Source organism: Monodon monoceros, unplaced genomic scaffold, assembly GCF_005190385.1.
Source record: "Monodon monoceros isolate NGI ecotype Baffin Bay Population unplaced genomic scaffold, NGI_Narwhal_1 Super_Scaffold_21, whole genome shotgun sequence".
Classification (NCBI taxonomy): Eukaryota; Metazoa; Chordata; class Mammalia; order Artiodactyla; family Monodontidae; genus Monodon; species Monodon monoceros.
In genome coordinates this window covers 173,928,036-173,952,010 of record NW_021703778.1, presented here as the reverse complement: position 1 = coordinate 173,952,010, position 23,975 = coordinate 173,928,036, and the positions used below count along the sequence as shown (strand labels likewise).

Here is a 23,975-nt window from a genome sequence, read left to right as displayed (position 1 = left end):
GAGGGCGGGAGGGGGAGGGGAGGGCGGGAGGGGCGGGAGCGCGGGAGGGGCGGAAGGCGGGAGGGGGGGCGGGAGGGCGGGAGGGAGGGGCGGGAGGGCGGCGCTCACCCCGCAGCATGTTCTGCTGGTGCTTGGCGGTGCAGATGAGCCGGCTGATGCCCTCGATGCACTGGCTCTTGGACTCCACATCCTTGTCCTTGGTTTTCTTGGGCAAAAACATCACTAGGAGGAAAAGGGGCTGTGCTGTCCTCCCGTTGTCCCTCAGGGATGGGGAGGTAGCAGGGGCTGTGGGCTCACCTCGGCCCTCGGACCCTGCTCATCTGGACCCCCTTCCGCACGGACCCTGCCTGCCACCGCCCGCCCACCAGGAGGCCTTTGCCCGGGGCTCTGGTCAGAAGCGGCCCCCAGGCCCGTGGTGCCCTCGGGGCCTGCCCGGCGGCCCCTTCGATTGTCCCGACAGCCAGCCCGCCTCCCCACCTCACCCTTCTTGTTCTTCTCCTTGGTGACCACGGTCATGGACATGGTGGGCGTGGCCGCAGCCTCGCCGCTGCTGGGCAGCCTGCTGACCTGGAGAGACCGGAAGGTGCACTTGAGTGTGTTTTTGGTGGTGGGCGGGTCCTTCCTCTCCGCATCTCTCTTCCTGTCTGCGGGCTGGGCTGCCGTCCAGTAATCCACCTGCAGCCCCATCAGCTCGGCGCCGACGCCCTGGCTGTGAAAGACGAGGGAGGCTCACCCCTCCGTCCTCAGCGGGTGACGGCAGCACCCCCACGGCTGGCACAGGCGAGGAGGTGCCCGCTGGTGCCTGTGCTGCCCGACATCGGGGGACCACCGGCAGCAGCTGAGGACGGAGGGGAGCTCGGGGCTCAGAGCCCGCTGGCGGGCCGTCCCGGTCTCCTGGGGCAGCCCCATCTGCACCCGTGGCTCCAGCATCGTCACGATGCTGGGGTCACCCAGGAGTGTCCAGGCCTGCCGCCCGCCCACGCTGCCGCTCTGTCTGGTGGGCCCAGGCCCACCGACCCCTTGGAGGTGCGGTCTCAGGGCCCAAGTCCTCCCCGACCCTGCGGCGGTCCTGCCTGGGTGAGCTCTGCTCACGAGAGCCTCAAGGGCATCCGACGGGGGCTGCGGACCCCCCACCCACTGTCCCCACGCCTTCTACTCACATCTGAGTTTCCAAAATCCCCTCTGTGTGCAGAGCACCCCGTGTTTATACTCTGTAGTTCCCGTCCCTAGGAAGGCAGGGGGTGGGGCGAGGTGGGGACACCAGGCCAGGACTGGGCAGTCCAGCGCCCCAACTCACTTGTCTGATGAGCCTGGGTCGGCGCCACCACGGCCCCTGCAGGGCCGCTGAGCCCACCTTCTGCCCTGACCCTCTGCTTCCTGGCACCCCAGGGTACGGCCAGGGACCACGAGGAACTGCCAGTGTCCTCAGCACAGTCCCTGCCGCGCTGGGGGGACGGACGGCGCGAGCTGGTGGGCAGCGTCCGCCCACATGGCTGCATTTACCTGGGGGAGGACAGGCCCCCGCTCACCGACGGGGAGGAGGGCGGGGTGGGTGAGGCCTCCTTGGCCGCGGGAGATGTGGACGGCGGGGTGGACGAGAGCGCGCTGGAGCCCGAGGGAGCTGCGTCATCTGAGTCACCTTGGGAAGGAGTTGGGGGCCAGTGCTGAGCTCCCCCGCTGCTCTGCCCCAAGCCCTCTGGACCCAGACATGGCAGGGATGCCAGGGAGCTGTGGGCTGGGTGGGGGCGTGTGTGGGAAGCGGGAGGCCCCTCCCCCCGCCCTCCCCCCGCCCCCGGCTTAGGCTGAGGGGGAGCTGTCAGGCCTCCAGGGTCAGGAGTGGCCCATCCATGGGGAACAGAAGCCCCTCAGCAAGGCGCGTGTTGGTGCTGGGGCTGCCCCGGCCCTCCTGCACCCCAGCCCCCAATGCAGGGATGATGGAGTTACCTGAAGTGGCCGAAGACGGCTCCACTATTCCAACCTTTACCACCTAGAAGGCAACGGGACGTGCTGGCAGTGGCCCGGGGGTGGTGCTGGGACTCCACACCGGGCAGGGACCTGTTTTCCTACCACCCATCCTCCATGTGCCCCCAGCCCCCAGGAACTCCTGGGGCCGAGCCAGGTCCCAGCCCCTCAGTCTGTGGGACAGAGCTAAGTTCAAGCGAGCCACCGCCTGCGTGGTCAGCCACGGCACGGGCCCTGCTGAGGGACCTCCCTGTGCAGGGGGCATGTTTGGGAGATGCCCTTGAATTAAAGCAAGCTCTGTGGCCATCCCTCACTCCCGGGACGAAGGCTGCCAGCCAGCCCCTGGCCTGGCCCTGAGCTGTGGCCAGCATTCAGGACACATGTGGCCTCCGGCAGGACTGGCGCCCTACCTCCACGAGCGAACCTCTTAGGACCCACACCCTGGACTCAGCAAACTGCGTGCCTGTGAGACTGGCGGGCGCAGACGTCAGCGGGTCAGGTGCTGGAGTGAGGAAGCCCTGCCCAGTGGGGCACTAAGGCAGCCCTGGGGCCTGCTCCAAACCCGCGTGGGCTGCTGGTGGGGGAGGGGGGGCCTGACCCCACCCTGACCAGGGCGGGAGCTGTGTCACGTGAAAGAAATCACGACAACGGCTCCTGCCTCGGTCACGCGGTGGCATCTCAAGTGCAGCCAGTGGGACAGGCCCTCCTGTCACCGCAGCAGCTTCCTCAGGACGGGCTGCTCCGGACCAGCACCCTCCAAGTACAGCCAGCAGCCACCTGAGGCCTGAGCAGAGTGAACCACGGCCTAGAGGCCCTGCTGTCTGCCAGGCTGCCGTACGGCTCTCACAGCAGAGGCCGGGCTGGAGACCACGGTGGGACCACAGGCTGTGGACGCGTGGCCTGGCCAGCGAGGAGTAGCCCTTACTCCTTGGCAGTGGGAAAAAGCAAAACCTCCCAACTTACAGGGATGATCCCAGCCGAGCAAGCCTGCCCTGCGGCTCCCAAAGGACAGAGGCAGCCCTCTGCCCCCACCCCAGGCAGGGCCTGTCCTGAGGCCCGCCGACCCTCGGTACCCCCTGAAGAGCTGAGCCTGACACTGGGCCCGGACACCCAGGACGGTGCTGAGAACTGGATCCTCACCCCCAGGTGGGCTGCCTGCTTCCACATGTCAGGCCCCAGCAGAGCCGGGGCAGCGATACGCTTGGGCTCACCCCCCCAACCGCAGCAAGAAAAAACAGAGAGCTTTAGGGTGGGAGAAATGTATAAGGCAAGTCCTCAGCTCAAACTGGTGAGGAAGGTTCTGGAACATATCAAGTTAATGCAAGAACAGAGTGATTATGGAAGACCTCTTGGCAGATAAACGGTCTCCCGGCAGCAGGTGGAGCCAGCCAGGAGGCAGCAAAGCTTTGCGCAGGGCACTGCCTGCCCGAGCAGTACTCACCCCTACGAAGGGAATGAACTTCTGAGAGGACTCTTCGTCGGGGCTAAGATGAGGGAAACAGACAGTTAGCGCTCTCCCCGAGGGACAGGCCCTTTCGGAGAGGCCCTGCCCCACCCACTGCCTCGCTCCCACCCTCCCGCAGGACGCCTGGCCTGCACCTCAGACCCGCAAACCCTTCTGACGTACAGCGAGGGCAAACGCATCTCTGCACCAAGGTCCAGAGGCCCACGGGACAGCCCAGAGGGGAAGGGTGGAGAGTGCAGCCTTGCCCAGGAATCCGCCACTCTATCCTGGGGGCCTGGGGCTCAGGGCAGCCAGCCCAGCCCAGCCCAAAGGTCTTCCTGCTGGCCCCACTCACTGAGCCCCGAGAGGCCGGCTTTCTGTGCCCCCAGGATGCCCCAGGAACAGTCTGGGCCTCTGCCAGTGATCGGGGGTGACTGGCCCAAGCCAGGCTAGGGAGGTTTTCTCCCAGATGGTCTGGGTAAAGCTGGTGCCCACCGTGGGGGGGCCTATCTCCAGGACTTTGGCCTCGGTGATGGGGTGCACACGCCACGTTCTAACAGAACGATGCCCCAAGAGGAGCCCGAGGGCGAGACTGAGGCTCTGAGGGCTGTGCCGCTGTGCTGTGCCCATGGGCTCTGCAGGACTTCTGACAGAACCTCAGCCTCGCCGGAACCGCTGGTCACAGCCCATCGGTGGCAAAGGCATCCGGTGTCCAAGGGCCCTGGGTGCGGGTGTTGGCAGGAGCCGAGGGAGTGCAAACCCGTCTCTTCCTCTCCCTCTTCCTCAGCCAGGGCTGCTCCTGTGGCTCAGCCGGCAGCAGGCTGCCCCCGCCTGGTGTCTGCCTTAGCCTGGGCTGTGGTCCGAGGGGTTCTCCCGCAGGACTGAGGCTCCACCGGCGGCTGGGAGAACGCCTCCTTCTTGGCCGCCTCCGTGTAGGTCCCCAGGGCGGGGCCGGTCCTGGGCCTTCTGTCCCTCCCCCAGCTTCAGGGAAGATAGGCGCCCCTCCCCGCTTCCTCGGCTGGCGGCGTCCACCCAGCCGTGGGCCTGCTCTCCGAGCTGACCTCCCAGTTCCATTTGTCTCATCTCCCTAAACCAGGGCCTGTCGTCAAGATTGACTCTTCTGCGGGTGAGCCCACACGTGTGCGCCACGCAAGGCAGTGGCTCAGGGGTGTCACTCAGGGAGAAGCCTCTGCTCCAAGCAGGTGGTTGGGGGGCCTCCCTGGGTACCAACTCCCGGGACCAGGGGGACCAGGAGCCCCACGTCACCAGAGCCTTCAAGAGGCCCTCCCCTCCCTGCCCCTGTGGGGGGCGGAGGCCTGCACCTGGCTGGCGCTCCCCGTGAAGTGTGGCCACCAGCTGGCCAAGTGACCCTGGCCCAGGGGCCAGCACATAGCGCTGTCAGGCTGGTCCCGGCAGGAGCCGCCACCCCCCCCCCAAGGCGCCCCCGGGATCTGGGCACCCACGACCTCTGCCCCGGCACCACCCACCCCACCTTCGCAAAAGAGACAGCAAATGTCTTTGGGTGAAAGACCCTACAGGTTCAGTCCATCCAATTGAAAATGACCAGATTACCAATCTCTCTCCCCCTTGCAAGGAGAGTACAGTTGGAAGAGAAAACTTCTCTTTTTTCACTTCAAGCAATGAAACAACCCAAATCCTGCGCCCAGACCTCCTTCTGCATGCAGGGTGGCAAGAAGCAGGAAGCCGGGTGGGGTCCCTGGCCCAGCGCACGGGAGGCTCAGACCCTCAGGGCTCCCACCCTCGGCGAGCCGCTGCCCGCCGCCCCACGCCCCTCCGCCCCACGATCGGCACGCAGGAAGGCAGGCAAACGGGGGCCTCAGGAGACTGCTCGCCACAAACGCCACAGCCAAGCCGTGCCCCTGGGCCATGCAGACCACATCCAGAACGCGGCACACGCCCGGCGGGACGGGGGTGACACCAGCTTCCACCGAGACCCCTCAACCTGGACCCTGGATGCGGAGGGGCACACGTGCTCTCGTCAGGGGCAGTGGACAGAACTCCTAGGGCCTGAGCCGTGGCTCTGCGGCAAGGCCCCTGGGCGTGGCTCCTGAGACCCGCACATGGGGGGAGGTGTAGCGTGCCTCCACTTGAGGTGGGGGGGGGCTTGGAGGCTGAGGGGGCGCAGCCCACACGAGGCTGGTGTAGAGGCGCTGGGAAGCCCTCTAGCGGTTGCCCGGGGGGACCAACGGCGGGCCCGAGCCCAGGCCGGGAGCTGGCGCTGGGCAGATAGGCTCCTCCCTGCAGGTGCCCTCACGGGGCCTGGGCTGGAGAGGGACCAGAAGGGCCGTGCCCGCTGCCCATCCTCTCCTGGGTCTCATGACCCCTCCAGGTGGACAGCAGCCTGTTCTCTGTCACAGCAGGCAAAGGCCGACCTGCTGCGCTTCCAGCCCCGGGCTCCAAGCGTGGATGGCACGCTGCCTTCACAGGGCTCCACCCAGGGCATCCAGAGCCCCCACCCGACCCCCCATGCCGGTGTCACCACTGTAACGCGGAGGCGGGGGCACGAGGCATGGAGGAGGCTCAGGGTCTCCTAAGCCCCGGCTCGAGGCTCACGAGCGCCAACTGCAGCACAGTCGAGAAGCTGTGGCCCAGGCAGCGAAGCAGGCCGCGGACTCCTGGCGCCTTGGCTAAGGGGGGGGGGGGGGGGGGGGAGGGGAGGGAAGCCGGCGCAGGCCCACAGGACAGCCCGAGGGGTCAGCAGGGCACACCACGGCTGGTCTTTCTCTAGCCCCTGAGGCTTGTTTAGCAGGACAGTCCAACGAGCTTAGACCCCTCCTCCTGGTCTGTCCCAGGGCCCAGCAGAGAGGCCACTTGGGACCCAAGGACCCTCCCTGGGGGGCTTTCCCAGGAGAGCAAATAACCTGAGACCCATGGCAGAGAAGCGCCCTGAGGGACCCAGTGCAGGACGCCAGGCAGGCAGGGGCCCTGTGCGAAAGGGCAACTCTGGGAGCATCCGGAGCTCAGCTCCCAACGGACAGCCAAACCGAGGGTGGAGCCGCCTTGGGGGAGACAAGCACTTCGCCCGCGTGCAGCGGTCCCATCCCGGTAAGCACGGCCCGGAGCTGCTCTCTGCCGCCTGGGTGCAGGGTGGCGGCGGCTTGGAGCTGGCCACTGACCACTGCCGCCACCCAGAGCGAGCTCCCCATCCCCTCTCCCCACCGCCCCCACGTGGAGGGTCAGCATGAACGCCATCCTCCCCCAGCTGCTGACGCCACGTGCTGGGAGCAAGGCCCACAGTCGGAGAGTGGTGCCAGCACCCGGCAGCTCTCGGGGTGAAACCAGCCCCTGCTGCTAATTTAAGAGGTAGCGCCGCCGGGCTTCAGAGATGGAGCAACTCAGGGAGAAGTTCAATCGGCCATTTCTTAAACCCAAACTCAGGACTGAAACAAAGAGCCTGCCCTGCGACTTGCAGGCAGCAGGCTTTTGTCGCTGCAGCCGGGTGGGGGCCCGAGTGCAGGCCTGGCTAGGGCAGCTGGCAGGGCACCGGGGCCCACCTGCTGACCCTGCTAAACAGCCTTAAAGACCAGCCAGCGGGCGGAAGGGGGCGCGGCCCCAGGGACAGCGGTACCTGAAGGTAAAGTCAAAATGAAAGTTCTTTCTCCTTTTCAGAAAGCCACCAAAGAGAAAAACATGACGTTACTAGATGCTCAGGTGCGGCGAGGCACCCCCAGGCACGGCACCAGCACAGCGGTCCCCGTGCCCCTCGCAGAGGAAGAGCCGGGAACCTTGCGCTAGGCTGTGCGCTGGGCACCTGCAGAGGCTTTGACTCAATTCTACCTCCGCCTTAAGAAGCTGTGCGCCGTCCCCCCCGCCCCGTCCCCCCACCCCCACCCCACCCCCGCCGACGGGAGCGGGGGAGCTATACTTCATCAGCCCGGCTGTGGTCTGCCTATTCCTGCCCTTCCCCACCCGGACGCCTCTGTCCGGGGGCTGGCTAAGGGGCCGCTCAATCCCCCAACCTGTGCACCCAGCCCCACCCCGTCCTGGGCACGGCCCCTGACCACCGTCCTGCACTGGGCAGGGTGAGAAACGGGTCTCCCTGCCAGGAAGCCCTGCTGTTGGAGGAGCGTGTGCCCAGGCGGGAGAAAGCAGGTCGCTGCTGGGGGCCAAGCACCAGGACTGCTATTCTTGTCACTTTTACTACCGGAAGTCCCAACACACAACGAGAAAGAAAAAGCGACCAGCTCATTCTAACTCCGATGCGCGTCGGGAAAGGGTGCGGTGGTTGAGGAGAACTGGGGGCTGCTCGGATGGCTCACAGGCTCCCCCTGATCCCAGCTTGGCTTCCCTCCCGCAGAGCCCAATGAGCAACCCGAGGAGCTGGGACAGCGAGAACTGCGGGCTGTCCGCCGAGACCGCGGAGGGATGGCGGGTCGCTGCTGCCGCCCCACACCCACCCAGGCCCCAGGAGGTACCTCTTCTGCTTGTAGGTCAGCATGGCCTCCGCGATGGGCAGCTGGTGGGCGCAGTTGGCCCCCGAGATGTACTGCGTGATCCTCGACACAATGTCCGGCGTGTCCTGCACTGCACGAGGAGACCAGGAGGGGTTCGTGGGGTGCTGCACGCCCAGCACCCCGAATCCAGGCGGCCACGCTGGGGGCGGCTGAGCGGCTCCTCTGGCCGCCACCCTCACGGGGTCCTGGGGAGGGCAGCGAGGCCTGTCCAAGTCCTGAAGAGCCCTCCCCGGGGGTCCGGTCATCAAGGACCTCTGCGGCTCACAGTGGGCAAAAGGAAGCATCCTGGCCGAGGCTCCACTGGCCCGGCCTGCTGACCCCACCTCCCTCCCAGGCGCTCAGGCCCCAGAAGGGCCTGAGAAAAAGGCAGACACACAGGTTGCATCTCAGGGGACAGCGAATGACTCGGGTTCTCACGGAGGCTTGGTGGGGTGGGCGCCAGGGCTGGGGGGGCATGGTGACGTGGGCTCGAGGGCGGGGGCGCAAGGGGCACGGCCGGGGCCTGGGCCTCACCGGCGCTCTGGGCCTCCAGCTTGTTGAATAGGTCTCTCCAGGTCAGATCCTGGAAGAAGTTGTTGTACCTGTAGTCCACGGAGCCCAGGTATCTGGCCACCGGGTGGGAGCCTGCGAGCCGAGGGGAGAGCGTCAGCGTGTGCGGACCCCACGCGCAGTTCCGCGCCTCCCCGATCACTTCGGCCCCCAACCCCTGGTCCCCAAGGAAGCGGCTTCTCGGCCTCCTTGGAACACAGATCACTCGGCCGGACCAAGGTGTGTCCTGCAGACCAGACGGCCTCTCACGCTGCGGGGAGGGGTCTCCTCTACACCTCAGCCCTTTCCAGGAGACAGATTTGTTTGCAACATATTGCGTAAGCCGAAAAATGGGATTTTGGTTTTGATTTGCAGGAGATTTTGATAACTTTAAGAGGTTAATAACCAACCCCTGCTTGGCACTTTGACAACAAATCCAAGACGACATCGAGTCGCCCAAGTTGCGGGGCCTGCGGGCGCTCGGAGGGCGGACACCGCTGCCGGGCACCCGCGTGGCTCATGCGGAATCAAGAGCGCCCCTCACCCAGTGGGATGACGAGGAAGCGCATGTAGCCCAGCCAGTCGGGGGTCTTGTGGGACAGCTGCTCCACGAAGAGCCGCAGAATGGCGCTGAGGTAATGCTGCGCTCCCGCCACGGCGATCTTCACGGGGGTCGGGGGCTGGGAATTGCAGTTGCAGCTGCGGTCCCGCAGGCAGGACGAGAGGGAACAGACGCCTCAGGGAGCCGTCCCCGCCGCGAGGGCCGTCCTCGCTGGGCCCGAGGGAGGCCCCAGGGCGCCCCTGCTCCCCTCCACCTGGCCTCTCCCGCGGCTCACGCTGATGGAGCCACCGGAACCCAGGCCCCCCAGACCCGCCCAGGATTCCCCCAGCGCTGAGGAAGCTCCCGCCTGGGCCACTGCTCTCCACCCTGCTCTGGCAAGACTGCGGATCGGCAGGACGGAGCCACACAAAACGCTGGGGTGCAGAGATCCCCATGGATTCCCGGGCGGCAGCCACAGAGGGTGTGGGACTCACTATCTCTGTATCCGAGAGACGATGGTGCTGAAGGCCGCCTGGACGTCGGCAGCAGAGCACGTGCACACCACGGGGAGCGTGTGCCGCTGCAGGACGTCTGAGAGGAACTGGGAGGCGGGGGAGGGTGAGCCTCCGAGTCACCCACCACCAGCCTCGCCTGTGAGCACGCCTCGGTCAGGGTCCTCAAACAGGCAAGGCTGGCCAGACACCCCCGCCACTGCATCCTGCGGGTGGACGCCCAGCCCCTGGACGCTCCACCCTGCAGAGGCTGCACTGCCCCTCCCCCCTCCCCTCTGCGGGGAGGATGCGCCGCCCCTCCCCACCTGCCCCTGCCAGTCCGAGGTGTTGACAAGAATGATGTTTTCGGGGAGCTGGTCATCGGAGATGAGGATGTGGTTTAACTGGTCATACACAGTCTTCCTGGGGATCTGAAGACACAGTGCCCGCCGAACCCAGTGTGAGGGGAGCTGCGCCTGCCCCTCACCTGCTCAGCCCACTCCCTCTCCAGCAGCCACCTGGGAGCGCTCAGACACATGGCCTCGCTGTGGACAGCGGCCACGGGGCTGAAGGCGCCGCAGGGCCACTGCAGCCCACAGGCAGCGGGGCGGCAGCAGCAGCGGCAGTAGGCTGTCCCGACAAGCCCTCCAGGTAGAGAACAGGCGCCCTCGCCTTGGAGCCGCCCGCCCTGGGCCAGCCGGGGGTGGCCGGGGTCCCCGCCCTGGGCTGGGCACCCACCTGCAGCTGGCTCCGAGTGTCCGGGCAGCGCTCGTTGTCCAGGCTGTTGGCCCGCTCATTCTGCGGACGCGCCGGCTGCCGCTCCTTCAGCGATGTGCTCCGGCCCCGGCGGCCAGCCTGCTTGCCCTCGGCCCTGCGGGGGAAGGGGCAGGCTGGGGCAGCCTGCAGGAACTCGCTGCCCCAGGCAAGGGCCACCCAGCAGCAGAGGCGGCTGAGGGTGGTCGTGGTGCAGCAGGGCCGAAGGCCACACAGCCCACCAACCCCAGAGGGCCCGAGGGGCACCTGTGGGGACTGAGACCTCCCACGCCCGGGACACAAGCCTGGTGCAGCCCGGTGCCCGGTGGCCTGGAGCTCCTCCCGCCCCTGACACAGGCCTCTGTGTGCCCCCGCCAGGCCAGTGCCAGCGCCCAGACCCACTGCTTCTGGAAACTTCCTGCCACAGAAACATAAGACAGGGCACCCTGGTGCTCGAGGTGCCTGTCCCGCTGGGTCTCACGCCAGGGCAAGGGCTGCCATCGGGTGAAAAGCTAGGCTGGGGGTTTCAATACCAAATGCCATATTAATGCTGGGGTTTGTTTCTCGTTTCTGTGAGTAGACTTGCGTGGGGTGGCGGGCAGGTGGTGGGCAGTGAGGGCTGATCTGTGGGGTACCACACTTGAAAATCGGGGCGTAAGGCCTGATGCAGCGTGCTGAGCGTCGGCTGCACAGGACCGCAGCCCCGGGAGAGGGCGGGGCGGAGGCCGACGCCGGCTCTGTGGCCCTCCAGGGGGCAGCGAGCTGTGGGGTGGGATCTGAGGCCCTGAGGCAGTGGTGGGCATGTGGCCAACTGCGGCCAGGGGCGGGGGCGGGGGAGGTGGCCACACAGGGCAGCTCAGAGGGCGAGGGTGGGTGCCCAAGGAAGGAGCAGCAGAGCCGAAGCAAGGACCTGACCGAGGTGGGGGAGGGGAAGAGGGCAGGTGAGGGACCCAGAAGGTTCGTCCACCACCAGGAAGCCACCTGAGGCCACTGCGGCTCAGACCCCAGCTTTTGATGCAGTGCTCACCCAATTACATGACCCACTCTGGGGGGCAGGGTCCTCGGGACCCCGGCCCAGTTGCCACCCCTCCCCCGCCCCACAGACGTCCTGTGCCGGACCCTCTCACACGCCGTGAGGGCTGCTGTGCTCGTCCACACAGCCGCTGGGTCCAGCTCTCCCAGCGCAGCGCACGTGGGCTCAGCAGGGCACACCCTACGTGCTCCGGCACCTAGCACAAGCCCTGCTCCACTCGTACAGTCCCTGGTCCAGGAGAACGGGAGTCAAGGACAGCGGGACCTCCCCTGCCCTTGGAGCAGGCAGCCACACCTCAGCCCGGTCAGACCTGCAGGCGGCTAGTTCGGTGCGGATGGGGGGTGGGGGTCCAATGTGGACCCCCCAGGACGGGCCTGGAGACCTGAGTGCTTCCCAGAGGACGCTCATCCGGTCAGACGGTCCCTCCCACACTGGCCCACACAGGCATCGCCGGCCTGATGGCCTCCCCGGGCGGCCAGTCACCTGGTGGAGGGAATGACCAGAGACTCTGTCTTGGTGATCCGCCCGCTGGGTGGCAGCTTCTCCGTGAACATGTCCAGGGCAGAGGTCTCCACCTCCGGGCTGTCCTCGGGCTGGGCTGGCTGCTCCCCCGGGGCGGGTGCGCTCTGATGGACAGAGAATGGCGCTGGTCGGGAACGCACGCCCCTCCGGGGCCTCCTCTCGGCCATGCGCTCCTGTGCCAGAGGGGCCTTGGTCTGGGTGAGGCTGCTTAGACCTCTCTTGGTCTGGTGGCTCCCTGCGTGTGGACACGGCCACGTGCTGCCCTGGGAAGTGAGCTGACTTCACCCTCCAACCACAGGGCTCCCAGTCCTGGCTGCCACCGGGAGACCAGCACCAACCCTCCCCAAACCTCCTCTGGACCTAAGACCCCTCACAAGGGCAGCAGGAACCAGCCGTGGTGTTCACGGGCCGTGCCTGACAGGGAAGCGTGGGGACGCCTGCTGCCCCCCAGAGCTGGGGTGAATCCAGGGCGGGCCTTGACCATCCCCCTGCGGTGCGGTGAATCCGGGGGGCCCTGAACGTCCCCCAGGGGTGGGGGTGAATCTGGGGGGCCCTGACAGTCCCCCTGGGGTGGGGTGAATCCGGGGGGCCCTGACTGTCCCCCTGGAGTGGGGTGAATCCGGGGGTCCCTGACCGTTCCCCTGGCATGGGGTGAAACCGGGCCCCCTCCCTGGGGTGGGGGTGAGTTCAGGGGCGCCTTCGTGGTTCTGTGCACAGGTTCTGGGTGGCGGAAGCAGGAGGACCTGCCGGTCAGGGATCAGACCCCTAGAGGCAACACATAAGTGGGCTCTCTGTTGGCACCCGTGAACGTGGCCCCGCCTGCTCACATGGGCCACGGAATCGGAGATACTGTCACTTGGCTGCTTCCCTCCGAGGGCCCGCGTCTTCTCGGGCACGTCAGCCTGTGTGGACGAGACGGGAGGGAATCAGGCTGTGTCCGACCATGGCACCGAGGCTGGCTCACCTCTGGGCAGGGGGTTCTGGGCTTGGAGGCAGCCTGGGGAGACTGGCCAGGATTTCCTGGACTGTGGGTTCAGGGTCACCCCACGACTGTCACCTAGAACCTGGAAGGGGGACCCGGGCCACACCAGAAACCAGGAGCATGCTTGGCCTTGGGTCGGTCCAGCACCAATGTGCAAGCTGCCTCGAGGGTCTCAGACAGACAGGAAGGATCAGGGTGCGCCCCACCCCCACCTGAGGACCCCAGTGGGAGCATGGGGCTGCCTGGCTCCGGGCCGCTCACCGGACTCGGAGGCTCCTTCTGGCTCCGGGCACTGTGGATGCTCCCGATCTCTGTCTGCGAGCTGGAGTGGGACAAGCCTTCGAAGTACGGCCTGGGTGGCGCGGACGGAGAGCGCGTTATTCTCCAGTACCTCCCCGAGCTGAAGGCGCAGCCACTGCGCCTGGCGGGGTCAGACGCGCAGCAGGGCCCCCACCCTTGAGGACCATGGCACAGGCGAGGACACCGAGGGCCTGAGAGCAGCTGAGCAGACCTGTGCCCCAAGACCCCATCTGCTCTTGGCCTCAGCCCTGGCGGGGTGGCCAGCGGCACACGTTGACAGCTGCACCTGACACCCGGGCTGGAGGCCTGTCGGGTGGGGAAACCACAGCCAGCTTGCAGGAGCTGAAGGTCAAGCCAAAACGAGGGACGGGACTCACGCAGTGTCTGGTGACGAAGCCACGGGGGGCGGGACCACGGTGCGTGGCAGGAGGGTCAGGCCTGAGACACCACGCCTCAGCCTCAGGACTGGGACGCGGGCTGGCCAGGGCTTGCCCTACAGGCACAGCTAACATTATGGAGGGAGCTACAGGCGGGGACGGCCCGGGTCAGCCGGGCACCGAGGCAATCACGGCGGCTGATAAAAGCAGAGATCTTCTCCAACTGAAGGCGGAGAGGGGTCGGGGGGCAAATACCGAGGGACACGACCACCGTGCTGGCCTTAAAGGTGGAGGGGGCAGCAGGTAGAAGGGAGGCAGGAGCCCCGTCCTGCAGCCGCCTGGCTGAGCCCCCAGGAGGCCAGTGGCCGACACCCTGACTTGAGCCCACAGTCTCCAACCTCCCAGAGGAGGGTAACTGGGCAGTTGAGTCAAAGGTCGCTGGTCAGCAGCTGGGGACGCTGCACTGGGAGGTGGGTGTGCGAGGCTGCAGCGGGAGCCAGAGGGCAGGTGACAGCATGGCCACCCCTTTCTCGTGTGTGCTTCCCTGTGTCTGACTTATGCTTGTTTTAAGTTTAAAAACCAACCAGTCCACATACCTCTCTGCCTGACTTGGACCCCCTCCAGCCCCACCGGCTCCTGAGGCGGACTCAGACCCGTGCGCTCTCTCCACCAGGCCGGGCATCAGCGCCCGCATCACCTGTCCCCCAGGCTCCCTTCCAGCACCAGCCACGCCGCACCCGTGCCCCTGGGGGGTGGCCCCAGCACGCCCCTCGTCTCCGCGTCGGACGGAGAGCCCTGTGGGCCCATGCTCACCGGTCCCCTCCTGTGATGCCCAGCCAGCACCCCCTCCCCAGCCCACATCCCCCCCACCCCCCGCCCAGGGCCCGCCTTCCACACAACTTCCCGGCCCGCCCCCCTCCTGCCCCAACACCACAGCCTCCTGCAGGGATGACCCGAGCTGCTCCCAGCAGATCCCAGAGAGACCTTTTCCAGATACAAACTGGACCCTGTCACTTCGCCACTTCTCACCTCTGGAAGCACCGCAGACCTGGGGCACCGTTGGGGTCTGCGGCTCCTGCTCTCCCCTCCCCAGAGCCTGCACCCCCGAGGGCCTGCTTTCTCACAAACCACCTTTCCCTCCGGCCCGGACGACCCCCCAGATGGACCTCCTCCTGGGCTGGCCTCTGCCAACCTCCGGCTTTGAAGGCAGACGGCCGTGTCCACTGTGTCCCAGCGTGGTGGCATACGCCGGCCAGTGGCTGTGCCCACCTGAGCTTTGGCTTGGGGGTGCTGAGGACGCTGTCGTCGTCCTCCATGTCGGGGCCACTGTCACTGGGGTTCTCCATGTCCAGCGTGTCGTACAGAAGGTCCAGGTCCTCCTCCACCTCGGGGACATGCTCTGCAGGGTCCTGCTCCGAGTCCAGGACCTACGTGGGATCAGAGGTGTGAGGCTGGCCCGGTGGGAAGGGGCTCCTGAGGGACAGACGGGAGGAGGGCGCACGGCCGCCCAGCACCCCTCCTCCAGCCTGTGCCACCAGCCAGTCCCTTGGGGACCTCTGGTCACCCGGGCGCTGCGCAGGGGGCTCTTCTCCCCAGCCTCGGAAGCTTTAACACCCCAATGCACCCTTTAGAGCACCAGGCGGTGCTATGACAGTGTGTGCTGTGGTGTGGCACCACCACAATCAGGATGTAAAAGGTTTCCCTCCCCAGGCACCCCCTGCCCCCGACGGTCCCCCCACCCAGCCCCGTGCACCGGGCCTTTCCCAGGATGGCACATGAATGGAACTGCTCCGCGTGCAGCCTCCCCTCACTCAGCGTGACGTGTGTGTGTGTGTGTGTGTGTTTGTGTGTGTAAGTGTGTTTGCCCACAGCCTGCCCCTTCTTGATAGTGGGCCACCCACGGGAGGGGTCACAGTATGTCTGACCAACAGCCGGTGGAGGACAGGGCGATGCGCCCAGCGTCTGCACTACAGGTGAAGCTCCTGTGACTGTTTATCAGTGGACGTGCTAAACGTGTGGACGTGTTTCCATCTCTCGTAGGGAAGTACTCAGCAGTGGGTGCTGGGTGCCTGGCAAGCCTTCCAAGGCACCGCTGGCCTGTTCTCCACAGTGGCTGCACCGCTTCCGTTCCCTCCAGCACGTGTGAGGGTTCCCACTGTTACACAGCCTTGTCGACACTTATCTTCCGTGTTCCTGGTGACGGCCGCCCTAGTGGGTATTAAGAGGAGTCTGTGGTTCTGATCTGTGTTCCCCAAAGACTAGAGATGCCAAGCATCTCTTCACGGGCTGATTGGCTGTCTGTATTTCTTCTTTGGAGAACTATCTAGTCAGATCCTTTGCCCAATTTTTAAAGTGGACAATTAATTTTTTAACTACATTGTTCTGTTTTTGAGTTGTAAGTGTGCTTTATGTATTCTGGATACAAGTCTCTTATCAGATATATGATTTTTTAAAAAATTTATTTGATTTATCTATTTTTGGCTGCGTTGGGTCTTCGTTGCTGCGCGCGGGCTTTCTCTAGTTGTGGCGAGCTGGGGCTACTCTTCGTTGCGGTGCGCGGGCTTCTCATTGCGGTGGCTTCTCTTGTTGCAGAGCACGGGCTCTAGGCACGCGGGCTTCAGTAGTTGTGGCACGTGGGCTCAGTAGTTGTGGCTTGAGGGCTCTAGAGCGCAGGCTCAGTAGCTGTGGCGCACGGGCTTAGTTGCTCCGCAGCATGTGGGATCTTCCCAGACCAGGGCTCGAACCCGTGTCCCCTGCGTTGGCAGGGGGATTCTGAACCACTGCACCACCAGGGAAGCCCCAGATATACGATGTGCAAAAAATTTTTCCCATTCTGTGGGCTGTTGTTTCATTTCCTTGATGGTATTGTAAGCACAGCAGGTTTAAATTTTGACGTAGTCCAACTTACCTATTTTTTCTTCGTTTGCTCATGCTTTTGGTGTCATTATCTAAAAAACCATTGCCTGACCCAAGATCACAAATACCCCTGTTTTTTTCTAAGAGGTCTCTAGTTTTAGCTCGTACATTTAGATCTTTGACCCGTTTTGAGTTAGTTTTTGTAGGCTGTGGCGTGAGGTAGGGGTCCAGCTTCACTCTTTTGTGTGCAGATACCCAATCGTTCCAGCACTATTTGCTGAGAAGGCTGTTTTTCTCCCCACTGAATGGTCTTCGCATCTTGTCGAAAATCAACCGATCATAAATAGAAGAACTTATTTCTGGACTCTTAACCTTACTTCATTGACCCGTCACAGTCTCATGACAGGAGCTTTAGGTAAGTTTTGAAAATGGACAGGTGAGTCCTCCAACTTGTGCTTTTTTATTTTTTTGCGGTACGCGGGCCTCTCACTGTTGTGGCCTCTCCCGTTGCGGAGCACAGGCTCCTGATGCACAGGCTCAGCGGCCTTGGCTCACGGGCCCAGCCGCTCCGCGGCATGTGGGATCTTCCCAGACCGGGGCACGAACCCGTGTCCCCTGCCTCGGCAGGCGGACTCTCAACCACTGCGCCACCAGGGAAGCCCCAACTTGTGCTTTTTCAGGATTGTTTTGTTGCTTCTGCGTCCCTTGCATTTCCACATAAGTTTCAGGACTAGCTGGTTGGTTTCTGCAAAAAGGCAGCTGGTGATTTGATAGGAATCATGTTGACGCTGTAGGTCAGTGTGGGAAGGACCATGGCTGAGCCGGGCCCATTTCGAGCAGCTGACCCGCTAAGAGCTGCTGCAAGAGGATGCCCCACCACCGCGCGTGGACGCACAGCCGTGGCTTCCGGGAAGCACACAGCTCGCTTTACGGGTCATCATGACACATGTGATAACGATGTCTTGGGGCTTCGATACTTAAATGCCACCTCTCCTGGGTGGGTCCAGAACCTGGGGACTAATTTTCCTCTGATCACATTAAAAAAAAAAAAAAAAAAAGATTTTTTTTTTTCTGGTTATCAGTTACACAAAGTCATCATTTGGAGACTAGAAAAAAGCTAAAAGAAACTTTAAAACACATAGTATGTTGATCATGGGGAGGCAGTGTGTGGGGTGACAAGGCACATGGAAACTCTGTACTCAGTTTTGCTGTGAACCTAAAACCGCCCTATAAAATCAAGTTGATTGATAAAAAAACACAAAACACAGAAACCCGTGGTCACACCCCCCACAGACAATGTCCCGCTCTCCTCCAGGTCTGTTCAGAGCAAGTTGTCAAGAAACACAGCAGGCATCGCCCGCAGCCCTGCCTGCCCCTCGAGCGTCCCCGGGGCAGGCGCCACCATCACCCTCGCTCCTGGAGAAGGCAGTGACGTCCAGAGGGCCACGGGGGCAGCGAACAGCAGAGCGGGATCCGCCGGCACTGGCCTCCAGAGCCCTCCGCCGACTGGACGCGGGGCTGCCACGGGGGGGCGGGGCTGCGCACTCACCTCGTCGGAAACTTTAAATCTCCGCAGCAGGGCCACGACCTTCTGCTTGAAGTTCTGTTGCTGCGAGACAAGCAGGCCGGCATCAGAGCCCTTGGAGCCGCTTCCCGGAGAACACAGTGGGGCCGGCACCGGGCTGCACCGTGAGGGCGGCCTCAGCCGGCGGGGGGCACAGCTCAAACACGCGGCAGCACCTACGAACCTGAACACGGCTGCCAGCACTTTAACAACAGTAGTGTTTTCACAAGCATCGGAAACCACGGCTGTGGTCAGACTAAGAAATGGACCCAGAGAGGGAGGGGCTGTCAGCCTCAGAGCCGGGAAGGGGAGCCGCAGGGAGGGCGCATCTATGGTTGTGCCAGTGAGGCCCCCGCCCTCCCTCCTCGGGACTAGGGTGCGGTCAGGGCACATCGGGGCCCGAGCCCATCTGCTCCTGGTGCTGCCCTGGCCACTGGCCTCCAACCGAGGCCACCCAAAAGGAGGCCCACGCCCCCTCCACAGTAGTTGGGCCTCGGGTCCTGGACCTGAGGCTCAAACAGGTACTGTCACAGCAGCATGCGGGCCTCCACACCACGGTCCAAAACACGCGCGTCACCCGGTATATGGGGACCAGCCCACGGTCTCCCAGCATGGCCGGGGGGGCAGTGGTCTCTGGGGCTGGGCTGGGCCATCAGCACTGGGGCTTCCCGGGTCTCCCTTCGAGCTGGCCTGGCCTGGGGCCGCAGGGCAGAGTGGCTCGGCACTGTGAGCTCACCCAGGAGCTCTGGCACCGGGGCTGGACGATTCATGATGGGCCATGGCCCCTGCCTGGACTTCCCTCCTAAAGAAGGAGCCTGGCAGCCCTTCCAAACCCCTGGGCACAGAGCAGAGCTGGGGGCGGGGGCTGGCCTCACGCTGGGCGTGTCTGGGCCAAGCGGCAGGGGACCGGCCCTCTGCTCTTCTCCAAGAGTGGCCTTGCCCCCTGTCCTCTGGGCTATAGGCCACAGCCCCCCTCCCAGGGCAAGGCCATGGCATGGGGTCTCCCCACCTTCACGCTGTATTTGGGGAAGAGACTGGGCCTCTGAAGAAGCCACAGGGCTGGGCTCAGGGGACAGCGCGTGTGCCCATGTGATCCCAGGGCAGGCTGCCTCACGTCCTGACCCGCCCCTCCCGAGGGCTCCACCCGGCCCCCACCCCGGGCCCCCACCCCCTGCCCTTCCCCAGTGTTAGTAAAACCAGTTTCCACCGACCCTGGTCATGGACGTCGTTCTTACTATCGATCGCCGTTGCTTCTTGGGCTTCCCCACGTCGAAGTCATCCTCGTCCAAATCCTGCAGAGACACGTGGCACCTGGGGCCAGGCCACCCTCAGTACACGTGGGACCCTGGCCCTGCCTGCTGTGCGCCTGGCCCAGGGCCGACCCACGTGGACGGGCGGCCTCCCTGGGCGGCCTGGGGAGGGGCCTGGTCTCCTGGGTGTCCCAGCGCGTCTGCTGACACCCTCCAGCCCCGGGGACGGGGACCAGGCTCCCAGCCCTCTATGCCCACTGCTACCCTGGCAACAGTGGCTCTGGGGGGGGCCTGGGCCCGTCCACGGCGGGCTGCACAGCTGCTGGGGGTCTGGTAGGGGCCGGGCACGGGGCGCTGGGAGCCTCGAGGCTGGCGCCCCCAGGGCCCCGTGTTACCTGCCCCTGCACGGCGTCGTCGCTGGCTTCCTGCTCGGAGGAGAAGCTCTCGTACTCCTCCTCGGAGTAGTTATCTGCGGGGTGAGCAGACGGAAGGGAGGGCGCCTCGACGTTCCAGCCCGTGTCCCAGCAATAAGGTGGCGCCCCAGTGACTGCCCCCCGCCCCCGGTGTGCAGGGGAGCCGCGAGGACACAGCCCCACACGCGGCAGATGGACTGTCGAGTGGGCAGGGGCTGCACATTGTAGCCCCCCACCGTGGCCCCCAGCCCTTCTGCCCGTCACAGGGCTCAAACTGGGTCTCCTGCTCGACTAGGTCCCCACTGGCCCACCCTCGCCTCAGGGGAGATGGTGACCCCAACTGCGATGGAGGTGACAGCCCACACCACGACCATGCCAGACCCTGCAAAGCACCATGGTCGACCCCATGACCTGCTTCCTGACCGTGTCCCAGCGCGCAGGCAGGGCTGACACGCCCGCAGCCCAGAGAGTAGCCGCAGACCCTCACATCCCCTCCCCAACCTCTCGAGCCCACGGGCCAGTGGCCAGGAGGCGGCACCCGTGACAGCAGCGCTGCCTGCAGCCGCTCTCACCGGCGGACTTGGCCTTGGGGCCGGCCTGCATGGTGCTGTCCTCGTGGTCGATAGGCTGGCTGGACAGGGAGAAGATCCAGATCTCGGCCACCTTGACCGCGGCCTCCTTGATGTTGCTGCAAAGGCTCAGCACCTGGCCGCCCTCGGAGGGGTGCTGCATCACCTGTGGGCAGGGCGCGGTTCTAGAGGCCTCACCAGCCTCACCCTGCGGGGGGGCACACGCTGGGGGTCGGGTGGGCTTTCCCCTGGCGGTGACGACAGGGGGTGCACTCCGCAGGGCAAGCACGGTGGCAGGGGGCGGTGCAGGAGGACACGAGGACAGGGGGCCAGCGGACAGGCCAAGAGAGGAGACACGGGAGCAGGGTGGACGGGCTGGGAGGGAGCACACCGGGCCAGGCTGGGAGGTCAGCCAGGCCCCGCCCCTAAGGACTGGAGGCCATCAGGGAGGAGGGTCGGCGGCAGCGAGCAGGGTGTGAAGCCACGCAGGGGCCAGTCCAGGCATAGCCACCGACTCTCGGGACTCAACCCCAGGAACCTGTGTCCCTGGGGGACCAAGGAGGACCGGGCCCCCAGTGCAAGCCAGAGCTTGCCGGGCCCCCAGTGCAAGCGGAGCTGACATGCACCAGGTTTGGCCCACCAGGATGAGGCCCTGCGGCCGTTCTGATCATGAAATAATCAAATAAACTGGGGAGAGCGGCAGAGCCCCCCTGCGTCCCTCGCCCAGTGCCGGCCTGAGCCCCGCGCTGGTCCCAGACGCCCAAGCCATTCACCTTCATGGGGTCTCGTCATGATAACCCAGCGAATGCGTGCCTCTGCGTTTTAGAAGCTGCCTTTTGGGTCCTTTGATCACATCTAGATGCTGGGGTTTTATGAACCAGATTCTTTTTTAATTTGGGGGGGCTTAGTTGGGGGTGGGCAACTCCTTAGTCAAGTAAGAAAGTAAGAATTTTGAGAAAAGTAACATCACCTATCACCATCAGTGAAAAAGCCAAGTTAAAAAAGGTGAGCTGGCAGCCCCTGACCCACAGCAGCACGTGTCCACCCACCCCAGGGAGCCCCCGTCCCGCCGAGCAGGACGTCCAGGAGGGCCAGCGTGGGCCAAGGGCGCCTGGAGGGATGCCCCCCGGGGGCGCAGGAGGGAGGTCTGGCCGCCGCGCAGCCACCCTAACCTCGGCCATGTTGATGGAGCCAGCCGCTAGCGTTTTGTAGCCCAGGATCGTCCGGTTCTTGTACCGCTTTCTGCGCTGCAACATGATCTGAAGCTTGTTGCCTTCTCTTTTCAAGAAGTGGGGGTACTGCGGGAGGGGGGGGCCACAGCAATGAAGGCAGCCACGCCCACCGACACCCACGAGGCCTCACGCACCCGAGCCCCAGGGTTCCCTCCCTGCTGGTCATCAAGGGGCTCGGTCGCCAGGGACAGCCCCTGGTGGCAGATGTGTGCCACATGGCCAGGCCCTCCGGAGGGGCCTGCGCATCTGTGGACATGCAGTAACTGCTCAGCGGTGCTTCCGCCTGGCAGTCCAGCGGGCCGTGCCCACCCAGCACTCCAGGTCCAGGCCGCCTGCGCCTGCTCGTGGGACCGCAGGGCTCTTACACACTGCAGAGCTCGTGTGCACACAGCAGACGTGCACGCTTCCTCAAGGTGCACAAATAAAAACCTCCTTTAAAAGCTGGGGCACGATGGGACTGCCCTCCACCTTGACTGCGGTGGCGGTTACACACCTGTGCACCACAAAGCTGTAAACTTAAAAACAGTGAACCGTACGTTTTGGAAATTATACTCAGTAAACCTGACTCCCGGGGAGTCCTCTGGTGGTCCAGTGGTTAAGACCCCCCCTTCCACTGCAGGGGGTGTGGGTTTGGCCGGGGAACTAAGATCCCACATGCCTCGGGGCATGGCCAAAAAATAAAAATAATAAAAACCCCAAAAGCTGCTGTGGGTCTGGGCTCCGGCGGAGCCAGGCACAGCCCGGTGAGGTGCTCTTGGGGGAGGGCAGAGGTGGACGGGCAGGGTTCTCACAGACTCGCCAAAGCGCGGCCCTGTCTTCCACGCTCACAGGGAGAATGGAGGAATTTAATGTATCGGAAAAGCACTGATACTAAATACAGCAAGTGTATTCAGCCAGAACTACATCCACTGAATTTAAATAACGCAGATCTTAATTATGCAAAGAGACGCGGGGGTGGAGGTGGGGTGAGGAGGCTGGGGGTCGGGGAGAGCTGATCTACTCACGCCCCCCACCCGGGGGGCCTCTGCTTCACACGGTGGGGGGGGGTCCCGGTCTAAACAGCCCACGTTCACCACCAGCACACCCCAAAATAATACTCCCGAGGGGTTTGAACTCGCGACACCGAGTTTCCATAGGTTCCTCCCCATCTTTCTTTTTCTTTTTTTAAACAATGTTGTTTTTTTGAGTAGCTTCCCTCAGCCCCCGCTCCCCCATCTTTTCTAAACACAGGAATGAGGCGACCTAAACCGATCATCTGAGTTTTGGCCTCACTACGTTCTCTTCATCAAGGGAATGCGACGAGAGACTCGACCTAATAAGCAAGCACATTTCTAACCTCGGAGAGTGAGCCCTGTGGGAGAGGGGACCTCTGTAGCCACAGGGGCTGCGGGAAGGGTGAGGGTGGGGGGTCCCCCGGAGGCCCACCTGCAGGGAGAACGTCAGCGCCAGGTCAGTTTCCACTTGTCCACTGGGGGGCAGCACGATCTCGTGGGACCTCAGGATCCGCTTGGAGCCCTGGGAAAGAACAAGACACCTCCTAGTTCAGAAGAAGGCATCTTAAAATGAAACAGCGAAGATGTCGGCTTGTCAGTTCTCTTCAGACTGTCAGGCAAAGACCCGCAGATGGTGGGGGTGAGGCCCGAGCGCGTGTGATTCCCAAAGGCCCCGCGGGGAGATTTATCCGGAGGCTTAAAAGATCCCATATCCTCTGACACCCAAGTCCTCCTCTAGAAGTCTGTGCTAAGCTGTGAGAGAGGAGACTGAGAACAGCCACTGCCAAATTTCACGCAGCTGCAGGATGGAGATGCAGCAAGAGATGCAGCTGGACAAGCAGGTGTGCGAGAAGCCACACGCTCCTGGGAAAGCAGGACTGCCCCCCGCCCCACTGAGAGCAGAATGGGTGCAAAGGTCAGTCATTAAAGCCCAGCGGCACCGTCACAAGGACAGAGAAAGCAGTACAAGCCTAGAACTAGATTCAGAAAACACACAGACACATGTAAAAACAAACAGTGTGTAATAAGGAGCCTTCAGGTCGGCAAGAAAAGCTAATCACTAAATGGCTGTGATACATGGGTGGTGAATCATCTGTATAAAACACACAGGTCCCGGGGGCTTCCCGGTGGTGCAGCGGTTAAGAATCCGCCTGCCAATGCAGGGGACACGGGTTCGAGCCCTGGTCTGGGAAGATCCCACATGCCGCGGAGCAACTGAGCCCGTGCGCCACAACTACTGAGCCTGCACTCTAGAGCCCGCGAGCCACAACTACTGAGCCCACGCACCACAACTACTGAAGCCCGTGCACCACAACTACTGAGCCTGTGCTCTAGAGCCCACGAGCCACAACTACTGAGCCCACGCGCCACAGCTACTGAAGCCCACATGCCTAGAGCCCGTGCTCCACAACAAGAGAAGCCACCGCAATGAGAAGCCCGCGCACCGCAACGAAGAGTAGCCCCCTCTCGCCGCAACTAGAGAAAGCCCGCGCGCAGCGACAAAGACCCAACATGGCCAAAAATCAATCAATCAATTAATTTAAAAAAATAATTAACCCCCCCCCACAGGTCCCAACCTCAAACCTCGTACCAAAATAAGTTCCAAATGGATTCATGATGTTCATGATAGTATTGTTTTAAAACTAGGTCTCCCAACATGGACGAGCCTTGGAGATGTTACACTAAGTGCA

The 23,975-nt window shown here is 63.8% G+C and overlaps 1 protein-coding gene across 6 annotated transcripts in view; it reads right to left on the bottom strand.

Moving 5' to 3' along the window:
• Positions 1–23,975, bottom strand: part of PACS2 (phosphofurin acidic cluster sorting protein 2) — a 63,237-nt gene that overhangs the window by 4,236 nt on the left and 35,026 nt on the right. Inside the window, exons 3-23 of one of the 6 annotated variants that reach the window (XR_003796010.1) lie at positions 22,718–22,807; positions 21,233–21,358; positions 20,064–20,226; positions 19,474–19,547; positions 19,040–19,120; positions 17,814–17,873; positions 14,678–14,835; positions 12,993–13,083; positions 12,577–12,651; positions 11,711–11,853; positions 10,180–10,312; positions 9,768–9,872; positions 9,445–9,551; positions 8,954–9,108; positions 8,395–8,505; positions 7,843–7,951; positions 3,404–3,446; positions 1,945–1,987; positions 1,504–1,639; positions 483–567; positions 109–222 (exon numbers count right to left, since the gene is read on the bottom strand). Coding sequence is in view for 5 of the 6 variants with exons in the window: in XM_029238942.1 (XP_029094775.1) it covers positions 109–222; positions 483–709; positions 1,504–1,639; positions 1,945–1,987; positions 3,404–3,446; positions 7,843–7,951; positions 8,395–8,505; positions 8,954–9,108; positions 9,445–9,551; positions 9,768–9,872; positions 10,180–10,312; positions 11,711–11,853; positions 12,577–12,651; positions 12,993–13,083; positions 14,678–14,835; positions 17,814–17,873; positions 19,040–19,120; positions 19,474–19,547; positions 20,064–20,226; positions 21,233–21,358; positions 22,718–22,807 (2,344 nt within the window). In the remaining variant the exon portion in view is untranslated. Of the gene's footprint in view, positions 1–108; positions 223–482; positions 710–755; positions 1,227–1,503; positions 1,640–1,944; positions 1,988–3,403; positions 3,447–7,842; positions 7,952–8,394; positions 8,506–8,953; positions 9,109–9,444; positions 9,552–9,767; positions 9,873–10,179; positions 10,313–11,710; positions 11,854–12,576; positions 12,652–12,992; positions 13,084–14,677; positions 14,836–17,813; positions 17,874–19,039; positions 19,121–19,473; positions 19,548–20,063; positions 20,227–21,232; positions 21,359–22,717; positions 22,808–23,975 lie in introns of those variants that run through there. The other 5 variants (XM_029238942.1, XM_029238944.1, XM_029238943.1 and 2 more) reach the window with 5 other exon arrangements.